This window comes from Pristiophorus japonicus, unplaced genomic scaffold, assembly GCF_044704955.1.
Source record: "Pristiophorus japonicus isolate sPriJap1 unplaced genomic scaffold, sPriJap1.hap1 HAP1_SCAFFOLD_1734, whole genome shotgun sequence".
Classification (NCBI taxonomy): Eukaryota; Metazoa; Chordata; class Chondrichthyes; family Pristiophoridae; genus Pristiophorus; species Pristiophorus japonicus.
In genome coordinates this window covers 28,477-40,677 of record NW_027251418.1, presented here as the reverse complement: position 1 = coordinate 40,677, position 12,201 = coordinate 28,477, and the positions used below count along the sequence as shown (strand labels likewise).

General features: G+C 50.3%; 1 protein-coding gene across 1 annotated transcript in view; it reads left to right on the top strand.

Moving 5' to 3' along the window:
* Nucleotides 1-1,438: 1,438 nt before the first annotated feature.
* Nucleotides 1,439-12,201, top strand: part of LOC139243547 (DDB1- and CUL4-associated factor 11-like) — a gene marked incomplete at both ends in the record, with an annotated part of 35,951 nt that continues 25,188 nt past the window's right edge. Inside the window, 2 exons of the mRNA XM_070870789.1 lie at nucleotides 1,439-1,566; nucleotides 5,152-5,270. Coding sequence (XP_070726890.1) covers nucleotides 1,439-1,566; nucleotides 5,152-5,270 — 247 coding nt within the window. The remainder of the gene's footprint in view (nucleotides 1,567-5,151; nucleotides 5,271-12,201) is intronic.

Here is a 12,201-nt window from a genome sequence, read left to right as displayed (position 1 = left end):
GAGGAGATTTACCAGGATGTTGCACTGGAGAGGGTACAGAGGAGATTTACCAGGATGTTGCACTGGAGAGGGTACAGAGGAGATTTACCAGGATGTTGCACTGGAGAGGGTACAGAGGAGATTTACCAGGATGTTGCACTGGAGAGGGTACAGAGGAGATTTACCAGGATGTTGCACTGGAGAGGGTACAGAGGAGATTTACCAGGATGTTGCACTGGAGAGGGTGCAGAGGAGATTTACCAGGATGTTGCACTGGAGAGGGTACAGAGGAGATTTACCAGGATGTTGCACTGGAGAGGGTACAGAGGAGATTTACCAGGATGTTGCCGGGACTGGAGAATTTTAGCGATGAGGAAAGATTGGATAGGCTGGGGTCTGTTTTCCTTGGAACAGAGGAGGCTGAGGGGAGACCTGATTGAGGTGTATAAAATGATGAGGGGCCTGGATAGAGTGGATAGGACGGACCTGTTTCCCTGGGCAGAGGAGTCAACAACCAGGGGGCAGAGATTTAAAGTAATTGGGGGGAGGTTTAGAGGGGATTTGAGGGGAAATGTCTTCACCCAGAGGGTGGTGTGGGTCTGGGGTGGAACTCACGGCCTGAAAGAGGGGTAGAGGCAGAAACCCTCACCACATTTGGATGTGCACCAGAAGTGCTGTAACCCACAGTGCTACGGACCCAGAGCGGGAAAGTGGGATTAGGCTGGGTAGCTCTTGGTCGGCCGGCGAGGACACGATGGGCCGAATGGCCTCCTTCCCTGCTGTAAATTTCTACGATTCCTATCCAGGCCCTTCATGATTTTATACACCTCCATCAGGTCTCCCCTCAGCCTCCTCTGTTCCAAAGAAAACAGAGCCAGCATCTCCAACCCGTCCTCATCGCCAAAATTCTCCAGCATCCTCATAAAACTCCTCTGTACCCTCTCCAGTGCAACATCCTGGTAAATCTCCTCTGTACCCTCTCCAGTGCAACATCCTGGTAAATCTCCTCTGTACCCTCTCCAGTGCAACATCCTGGTAAATCTCCTCTGTACCCTCTCCAGTGCAACATCCTGGTAAATCTCCTCTGTACCCTCTCCAGTGCAACATCCTGGTAAATCTCCTCTGTACCCTCTCCAGTGCGATCACATCCTGGTAAATCTCCTCTGTACCCTCTCCAGTGCAACATCCTGGTAAATTTCCTCTGTACCCTCTCCAGTGCAACATCCTGGTAAATCTCCTCTGTACCCTCTCCAGTGCAACATCCTGGTAAATCTCCTCTGTACCCTCTCCAGTGCAACATCCTGGTAAATCTCCTCTGTACTCTCCCCAGTGCGATCACATCCTTCCTGTAATGTGGTGACCAGAACTGTGCACGCAGTACTCCAGCTGTGGCCTAACCAGTGTTTCATACAGTTCAGGCATAACCCTCCCTGCTCTTGTTTCTGTTCTCTCCCTGTAGGGGTCAGGTGAGGCTGGTGCATGGTGGTGGGGCGACGGGCCTGCAGTTGGTGCAAGCCTACTCCGATTCGGACGAGGACAGTGACAGCGCGTGGGATGGGTGCCTCGGAGATCGTTACCACCCGCCAGGTACGGCGTGACGGACAGCTCCGCGCTTTCTGCGTTCGAAGTCCGCCGCGTCTTCGTGCCAGGAGAGGTGAAGGCAGGTCTGCCCCCCCGGGTTGGAAAGGCCGATTGGGCTGTCCCACCTCTCTGTGCTGTACGATTCGACGAGAGCAGGGGCGGTGGAGTGGGACTAATTAGATGGTTCTTTCCGAGAGGCGTCACGATGGTCCGCATGCATCACAGAAACCTCATCATCACAGGCAGTCCCTCGGAATCGAGGAAGACTTGCCCCCACTCTAACAGTGAGTTCTCAGGTGACTGAACAGCCCAATACAGGAACCACAGTCCCTGTCACAGGTGGGACAGACAGTGGTTGAGGGAAGGGGAGGGTGGGACTGGTTTGCCGCACGCTCCTTCCGCTGCCTGCGCTTGCTTTCTGCACGCTCTCGGCGACGAGACTCGAGGTGCTCAGCGCCCTCCCGGATACACTCCCTCCACTTAGGGCGGGACTGGTCTTTGGGCCAGGGACTCCCAGGTGTCGGTGGGGGATGTTGCACTTTATCAGGGTGGGCTTTGAGGGTGTGTCCCTTGTAACGTTTCCTCTGCCCACCTGGGGCTCGCTTGCCGTGAAGGAGATCCGAGCAGAGCGCTTGCTTTGGGGAGTCTCGTGTCTGGGGGCCATGCGGACAATGTGGCCCTGCCCAGCGGAGCTGGTCGAGTGTGTGGTCAGTGCTTCGATGCTGGGGATGTTGGGCCTGGTCGAGGACGCTAACGTTGGTGCGTCTGTCCTCCCGGGGGATTTGCAGGATCTTGCGGAGACATCGTTGGTGGTATTTCTCCAGCAATTTGAGCCAAGGCATGGAATACAAGAGCAGGGAGGGTTATGCTTGAACTGTATTGTTGGTGGTATTTCTCTACGGAAACGTACAGCACAGAAAGAGACGATTTGGCCCCTCGCACCTCCTTCAACAAGCAGTCGGCTGAATCCCACAGCCCTGATCTTTGTCCGTGACTGTAAGTTCCTCGTCCTCAAGTGATAAAACTGTTGGCCCTGAAGTTGCGGTCGGAGGCTTCTTTTGAACACACGCTTCCGCCCGGAGAACCTTTACGGAAGTACCTGGTGATCCCGGAGGAGCGTGGGATTCCGGCGGGGCAGGTCTTCCCTTCCCGCGCTGCAGAGCGCGCTCCCGTCCTCCAGGTTCCCACGGAGACGGTGCAGTCACGTGTGACTGCTCAACCAATCCGGTACAGTCTTCTCAATTAACGGGAACTCCGTATCTACCAGTTGCCATTGCTATTAATTGAGAAAAAAAAACCCAAACACCAAATAAAAAATAAACACAACTCACAAAATTAAACTTAATTGAAATTAAAGATAATAAATATATTGTAGAGTAAAACATTTTTCCGAGTTTTAAAAAAAAGTTTTTTTAATTATGGTTTAAAATAAATTTAACATAGTGGGGCAGTGTTTTTAAAAATAAAATGTGCGTTTTTAATTGTATTTTTTATGTTTTACGTGTGTTTTAAGACTCTTACGCCTGCAAACATAGGCTGTGAGCCTGCTTTTATCAGGCGCAAGAGTTTTGAGCACATTTGCCGGGCAAGGTATGGATAAATCCCGCAAGCTTGCCCGTGCACGTGTCCCCGCACCCGACGTGCGCGAGATCTGTCAAATCGGAAAAGCCAGTTTTCAGCGCATGCGCATTGTGCCCTGAAAACCGGCTCTTGCGATGCCGTCCCGGGTCCGTACACACTCCGTACAGCCCCGGAGAGGCCGGGATTTCCAGGCCAATGGTGGAATCAGCTTTTCGGGTCGAGCTCTCCACATCCTGACAACTGAGTGAAAAGAATTCCTCCCGCCCCCCGTTGGTGGAGCAGAATTCGGACCCCCCCCAGTGCCCCTTTTCCTTCGGGCGCTACCAGTGCCCTTGGAGGTCCAAATGGGGCCTGTGCTGTCTTGGAAAGGGACAGAGTTGAGGCTGAAGATTGTGCAGTGAGCCTTAATGTCAACAGTTGAGAATGACGTCAGGGGGAGGAGCACATTGCATGGCACAGTGCTCATAGTAACATCAATTCAAAAGAACCATTTTAAGGTTACTGCGGGTCGAGGGAGGGATCACACGTTGGGTGACCAGCTTTTTCTGAATGTTGTCCGGGTAAAACAAAATAACCAGTTAATCTGAGTGGGGGGAGGGGGGGAAAGAGTGTGGGGGGGATTGGGAGGGGAGAGTGAGGGTGTGGGGGAGGGGGGTGGGTGTGTGGGGGATTGGGAGGGGAGAGTGAGGGTGTGGGGGAGGGGTTGGGGGGAGGGTGTGGGGTTGGAGGGGAGGGTGGGGTTGGGGGGGGAGGATGTGGCGTTGGGGGGGAGGGGGTTGGGGGGGGTGTGGGGTTGGGATGGGGGGGAGGGTGTGGGGTTGGGGTGGGGGGGAGGGTGTGGGGTTGGAGTGGGGGGGAGGGTGCAGGGTTGGGGTGGGGGGGAGGGTGCAGGGTTGGGGGGGAGGGTATGGGGGGAGAAGGGTGCGGGGGTGGGGGGGGAGGGTGCGGGGTTGGGGTGGGGGGGAAGGTGTGGGGTGGGGGGGGAGTGTGTGGGGTGGGGTGGGGGGAGTGTGTGGGGTGGGGGGGGGGAGTGTGTGGGGTGGGGGGGGGTGTGTGGGGTGGGGGGAGTGGGTTGGGGGGAGGGTTTTGGAGTTGGGGTGGGGGGGGGTGTGGTGTGGGGGGGGGCGCGTGTGGGGTTGGGGGGGGAGGGTGTTAAGTTGGGGGGGGTAGGGTGTGGGGTTGGGGGGGGGAGGGTGTGGGGTTGGGGTGGGGGGGGTGTGTGCGGGGTTGCGGTGGAGGGGGGGAGGGTGCGGGGTTGCGGTGGAGGGGGGAGGGTGCGGGGTTGGGGTGGGGGGGGTGTGTGCGGGGTTGCGGTGGGGGGGGGAGGGTGCGGGGTTGGGGGGGGAGGGTGTTAAGTTGGGGGGGTAGGGTGTGGGGTTGGGGGGGGGGATGTGTGCGGGGTTGGGGTGGGGGGATGTGTGCGGGGTTGGGGTGGGGGGGGTGTGTGCGGGGTTGGGGTGGGGGGGGTGTGTGCGGGGTTGCGGTGGGGGGGGAGGGTGCGGGGTTGGGGGGGAGGGTGCGGGGTTGCAGTGGAGGGGGGGAGGGGGCAGGTGCGGGGGTGGGGGGGGGAGGGTGCGGGGTTGGTGGGGGGGGGGTGTGTGCGGGGTTGCGGTGGGGGGGGAGGGTGCGGGGGTGGGGGGGGGAGGGTGCGGGGTTGGTGGGGGGGGTGCGGGGTTGGGGTCGGGGGGGAGCGTGGTGGGGGTTGGAGTGATTGTGGGGTGGGAGAGGGATGTGTGGAGGGGGGGTTGGGTGGGGGTGAGGGAGTGGTTGTGGGAGGGTGGGGGTGTGACGGGGGGGGTGGGGGGTGGGAACTCCATTAACCCCCCCCCCATGAAAAGGCTGTGTATTCTGGAGGTCGATGGGAGTTATTGAGACTGAGATTGAGGGTGTGTTCAGGGTATGGAGGGATACAGAGCAGTGGTACAGGTCAGCCATGATCTCATGGAATGACTCCATTAGCCGAATGGGCGCCTCCTGCCTTTGTTAATGGCGCTGGCTTGTCTCTTACAGTCGATATGACCCCTGACACGCGTGACATCGACGCGAGTGAAATTAAAACACAGATTCAACTGGCCACTGGGACGCTGGCACCCAACCCCACCCGCAATGTAACGCAGCTCCTACGACAGGTAAGGACCCCGGCCTAATCTACTCTGCTCTGTGCTGCTGTCTCCCGCATTGTTCGACCGTTGATCAGGGGCTGCTGTCGATATCTCGACTCAGTATACGACTCCAACACACTCAGCTCCGGTAGATGTTCCTTTCATTTTTACTTGCAGCAAGGAAGAGTCTCACTCGGTCAAAGGCTAAGCGACGACTCCCAATATGGTACAGTTTCACAAAGTATTTATACCGTAAAAAAACAAGTTATGGTTCCATCCTGTGTATTGGTTCCGCCTTTGCAGCCAGCGAAAACAGATAAAGAGTTAATGATTACCACCTCCTTGTCTTTACATTTTTCTCAAATGTCTCTTTTGTGAGTGATTTTGGTGGGCCAGACAGCAATGACTCGATTGGGGCGTGATAATGTGCTATTACCGGCTTTGCATTGTTCTAGGATTGTCCAGTTTCCCGGCCAGTTATTTGGGCCCATGATTTCCATAGAGGTTGATTGGGTATTTGCATATTATGGATGAGTTCTGTACACGAGATGATGGCTGGTAATTTGAGTACCTCTTCGGGGGTGAATTGGTGCTGCATCTTTACAACCTTTATCCAGTCCTTCTAAGGTCTGGTATAGCGACAGACTATACCGGGGAGCACAATGGGTGGTACTTATCTCAGCAAGACAGTTTAATATTATCTAGTGGCTATTAATCAGCATTTCCAGTCAGGGTTAGCATGTTTATGCAAACAGACTGTCTGTTGCAGAAATTTCTCGCAAGTCCTGGACTCCATTTTGTTTTATGGCAAAAAGGGTCCAAAAAAAACAGTGTAATGCAACTTAAAAAAAATACATTTCCACATTCCCCCATTTTGTCCTTCACAAGGACAACTTAATCCATTCTAATCTTGCACAGTCTTTCCATTTCCATTTCCACACAAGAACCTTCAGTAGTTGTTGCTACCATAACCCTAGCAGTGGTCTCGGTAGGTAACACTGTTTTTCCCAACCTGGCACAGCAACACTCAACCAAGACAAACAAAAGATATAGGGCGAAGACTATCAGCAGGAATATGATCAAACCCTGTCCCAAAGATCTCCCTCGGGATCCCAACCATCTCGATGCCCAATTCCACAAGGTGGTACCGTCCTGGCCAATAGTCTGTTTGTACTCTATTACCTTTTTCCTAATATATTCAGCTAGACTGCCGATCTCTTCTGACCGATCCGGCATATACGTACAGCATTCTCCACCTGTTAACGCGCATGTCCCTCATTCTTTGGCTACAGGACCCTGTCCAATTGGCTGGTAACCATGGGTAGGCTTTAAGGCCACAAATAAAGTACGTGCAATTATAAGACGTCAGCTTTTGGTCCTTTTGTGCCATCCATACTCGAGTGGTCTCACCTTCCCACCCTTCACCTGAGGCCTTATTATGGACCATCGTCCAGCTAACGCTTGCTATCTTTCTCCCATCAGTGGGATTAGTTGTGGCTTGCCATTTAGTCATTTGGGAACACTCGCTGCGTCCCATTTCTGGTCCTTTAGTCTCATTACTCACTAGGCATATTATATCTTCAGGATTTCCTATTCTGGGAGTAGTACTTAGGAAGGGTGGCTGACGGTTATTATTATAATTTGGCTGGTACCATCCCTGGAAGGTTGTAAGTTTATACCCTGCTGACCTCCATTCTGTTAGATCCTTCGTTTCTGACACCTGGGTTAGGTTTATCTTATTTTGTACTATCAAACATTCTACCATTTCTGATTCATTAAAGGGGACAGATCTCAGGGGAATACCCCCTTCGGAGTGGATAGGTACATGGGAACATATCCAACAACTCGATAAGTTTCTTTCTTGAGCATACTTATGACTCAGTGCCATAAATACGTTTACCCGCAGTTCCCTTCGTTCGTGTGTCTGTACCCCGGGCACTATCAATAACGCAAAGCACAACCCTGTTAAGCATAGTACTGTCAGTCCCCATAGTCCGTACAGTTCCTTATTCCTCTGGTTCCTTCTTCCCTTCCTCCTGGTCGGGTGCCCTTTTGCAATGGGACGCATGGATCCATGTTGGTCTTTCCTTTACCTTGATTGCAGTATTGGTCGCCAGCAAGACCTGGTATGGTCCTTCAAATCTTGGTTATAGACTGCTTTTTCTTTTAAAGATTTTGATGTAAACAAATTCCCCGGGCTCCAGGTTATGACACTTCCCTTCTGCTGGCTTGACTTGAGCTTCCTTTACCTGTGAATGAAAGCTGGAAATACATTTGGTTAGCGCAATACAATAATTCAACATATTTTCCTCCATTTTATGGATGTCCATTTGTTTTGCAGTGAATGGTGCTGTAAAAGGTAGTCGTTGGGGACGTCCCATAACTATCTCATGCGGTGACAGGCCTGTTGTTCTGTTGGTTGTAGATCACATTACCATCAAAGCTAAGGACAGCAGTTCTGTCTATTTCAGTCCAGTGTCATTACATAATTTTGCCGGCTTATTTTTAAGCATTCCATTATATCTTTCAACAAGTCCAGCTGATTGTGGATGATAACTGCAATGAAAACGTTGATTAATCTGTAAAGCTTTACACATTTCTCTTATAACAGTTCCCGTGAAATGTGACCCGTTATCACTAGAAAGCTTAGCAGGGATTCCGAAGCGCGGTACGATTTCCTTAACAAACATTTAGCAACAGTAGTGGCATCGGCCTTTTTACATGGAAAGGCTTCAATCCATCTAGAGAACACCTCTACAATAACCAATACATACTTGAATCCCATACACATAGGTAATTCAATAAAATCCATTTGTAAATGTACAAAAGGCCCCATTGGATTTAGGTGGGAGGCAGATTCTACTTTTTCCGTCTTACCCGGATTCATTGTCTGACAGATAACATAATTTTCACAGATTCGTTTTGCAATAGTCGAAATACCTGGTGCATACCAAGTTGCCAAAATATAATCTGCCAATCCCCCCTTTGCCCGCGTGTGTGAATGTATGAACACATCGGGCAATCCATGGAAGTAAGGATCTGGGGGCCACCACGCGGCCGTCGTGGTGAACCCATATTCCTTCCGGATTTTTATAACATTGATCCTTCGTCCAGGTCACCACCTCCTCCGTACTGGCCCAGGTCACCACCTCTTCCGTACTGGCCTGTGTCTGAAAGGTCAGCACGTCATTAATAGTGGGTGGTGTGTCTGAGCAATTATTGTTCCTTAGTGGGAACAATGACACCTGCATCCCCCCTTTTGACAGAGCTGCTGACTTACTGCATTATCAGCTCTGGCATTCCCAAGTGCCACCTCATTCGACTGGCCTGTATGTGCTTGGCATTTGATAATGGCAAGTTTCAAGGGGCATTGAATGGCTCGCAGGAGATTTTCCACTTGTTCTGCATTCTTGATAGTGGTTCCTGAAGAAGTCAGGTACCCGCGAATTTTCCAAATTTGCCCAAAAGCATACCTGGAGTCGGTGTAGGTATTAACTGTGTGTCCTTCAGCCAACAATTCGGCTTGTTGGGCTGAAAAGGAGTCTGGAAGAGAGGCTGTTTCGACAACATTAAACTGGGTCACAATTGCATAAGCCGCTCTATGTTGGCACATAGAAACATAGAAAATAGGTGCAGGAGCAGGCCATTCAGCCCTTCTAGCCTGCACCGCCATTCAATGAGTTCATGGCTGAACATGAAACTTCAGTACCCCCTTCCAGCTTCACGCCATACCCCTTGATCCCCCGAGTAGTAAGGACTTCATCTAACTCCCTTTTGAATATATTTAGTGAATTGGCCTCAACTACTTTCTGTGGTAGAGAATTCCACAGGTTCACCACTCTCTGGGTGAAGAAGTTTCTCCTTATCTCGGTCCTAAATGGCTTACCCCTTATCCTTAGACTGTGACCCCTGGTTCTGGACTTCCCCAACATTGGGAACATTCTTCCTGCATCCAACCTGTCCAAACCCGTTAGAATTTTAAACGTTTCTATGAGGTCCCCTCTCACTCTTCTGAACTCCAGTGAATACAAGCCCAGTTGATCCAGTCTTTCTTGATAGGTCAGTCCCACCATCCCGGGAATCAGTCTGGTGAACCTTCGCTGCACTCCCTCAATAGCAAGAATGTCCTTCCTCAAGTTAGGAGACCAAAACTGTACACAATACTCCAGGTGTGGCCTCACCAAGGCCCTGTACAACTGTAGCAACACCTCCCTGCCCCTGTACTCAAATCCCCTCGCTATGAAGGCCAAAATGCCATTTGCTTTCTTAACCGCCTGCTGTACCTGCATGCCAACCTTCAATGACTGATGTACAATGACACCCAGGTCTCGTTGCACCTTCCCTTTTCCTAATCTGTCATCATTCAGATAATAGTCTGTCTCTCTGTTTTTACCACCAAAGTGGATAACCTCACATTTATCCACATTATACTTCATCTGCCACGCATTTGCCCACTCACCTAACCTATCCAAGTCACTCTGCAGCCTCATAGCATCCTCCTCGCAGCTCACACTGCCACCCAACTTAGTGTCACCCGCAAATTTGGAGATACTACATTTAATCCCCTCGTCTAAATCATTAATGTACAATGTAAACAGCTGGGGCCCCAGCACAGAACCCTGCGGTACCCCACTAGTCACTGCCTGTCATTCCGAAAAGTACCCATTTACTCCTACTCTTTGCTTCCTGTCTGACAACCAGTTCTCAATCCACGTCAGCACACTACCCCCAATCCCATGTGCTTTAACTTTGCACATTAATCTCCTGTGTGGGACCTTGTCGAAAGCCTTCTGAAAGTCCAAATATACCACATCAACTGGTACTCCTTTGTCCACTTTATTGGAAACATCCTCAAAAAATTCCAGAAGATTTGTCAAGCATGATTTCCCTTTCACAAATCCATGCTGACTTGGACCTATCATGTCACCTCTTTCCAAATGCACTGCTATGACATCCTTAATAATTGATTCCATCATTTTACCCACTACTGAGGTCAGGCTGACCGGTCTATAATTCCCTGCTTTCTCTCTCCCTCCTTTTTTTCGTAAGGCTGATCCGTCAACATAGTACACTAGATCAGGGTTACACATTGGTACATCTGTTAAATTGATACATGGTTTAGTCACTAATTCGTTTACAATTTCACATGAATGGGGTTCGCCGTCTTCTTCCGTGGGGAGTAGAGTGGCTGGATTTAAGGTAGTACATCTTTTAATGATAAGGTTCGGATTTGATAACTGTTCAACTTCATATTTAGTGGTTCTTGCAGAAGTTAGGTGTGGGGTGGCACATTTAGTGAGTAAAATCTCGACAGAGTGTGGGATATATAGAATGGTCTGATGATTTAGAGTTATTGTCTGAGCCTGGTGTATAGCGTAATAAGCTGCTGTCAGCGAAGGAAGACATCCTGGTAATCTGCGTGCCACTGGGTCTAGTTGGGTACTGAAATACGCTACCGGTCGCTGCCTGTCCCCATGTAACTGAGTCAAAACAGATTGTGCAAAACCCGACTTGTGATGAACAAATAAGTTGAATGGCTTACTGTAATCTGGTAATCCCAAGGCTGGTGCTGAAGTGAGGGACTGCTTAAGATTCTGGAAAGCATTCCGGGATACTTCATTCCAAATCAACTTTTCTAGTAGTGCAGGCATGGACATGTCCAACAATGGTCTAACAATCTCGGAATAACTCATAATCCATTGCCTGCAATATCCTGTCATGCCGAGGAAATGTTTCATTTCTCTCTTGGTTACTGGTAGTGGAGCAGAGCAGATTGCTTTTACTCTGTCTTGTGTCAATTGTCTCGCATCTCTGACCAATTCGTGTCCTAGATACCGAACCCTTTCTGAGACAAATTGTAACTTCGCCTTTGACACCTTGTGTCCTTTCGAGGCCAGGGCTTTTAATAACACAAGAGAATCTGTTTCGCAGGCTAATTTGGAGAGTGAGGCGAGCAATAAGTCATCAACATACTGCACAAGTGTAGACCCTGCCGGTAAAATTACACCTTCCAGATCCTTCTTTAAGCATTGTGAGAATATAGTAGAGCTTTCGGTAAATCCCTGCGGGAGTCTTGTCCACGTATATTGGCGTCCTTTATATGTGAAGGCAAACAGGAATTGGGGCTCTGGGTGAATGGGTATTGAGAAAAATGCTGAACATAGATCAACCACCGTATAATACGTTGAGTTTGCCGGAATACTGGTAAGTATAGTCGTAGGATTGGGCACCACTGGATAAGTTGGGAATACAGATTCATTCACAGCTCGTAGGTCTTGGACAAACCTCCATTTGTCACTTCTGAACCGGAAAAATCGGTGTGTTACACGGATTTCTAGTTGGAACGATTATTCCCTGGGCCAGCAGAGACGTAATGACTGGCTCGATACCTTGTTCTGCGGCTGGAGACAAGGGGTATTGGGGCTTGGGGAGTGGGGCGGTCGAATTGATCGCTATCTTATATGGTTGTGCGGTGAGCATCTTTCCTACTTCATTAGAGTGTGTAGACCAAAGTTGCTCTGGGACCTTAGCAAGAAGTTCTGCTGTTCCTTGTTGCAATGGAAAGCTAGTGACCGAGAGTATCTTTTCTTCTAAGATAGCATCGAAATATATTTTCCTATTCAACTTGACATAATAGCCTCCTCCTTCATGTTGCCCCAGAGTTCCATTAAGCGTGTGCCATTTCCCTTGTACTGGAGATCCTTGCATTCTCTTAACCATTCGTCCTAAATCCTGGGGTTTGTGTGCCTGCAACCGCAAGGGTGCAGCGTGGAACGCTCCCTTTAACCCTAAACAAGCTCTGATTGTGGGAGGATAATTCAACCCCTGCCGCTATTCCTTCAGGTCCCATAAAAATTTGTTCAATCATCAATTGATGTTTACGGTGCAGGAATGGTTGATAAAAGATTTATGCTGTAGGGTCTGATCCCGTGTTGTCACAATACGCTGCACAGTGTAA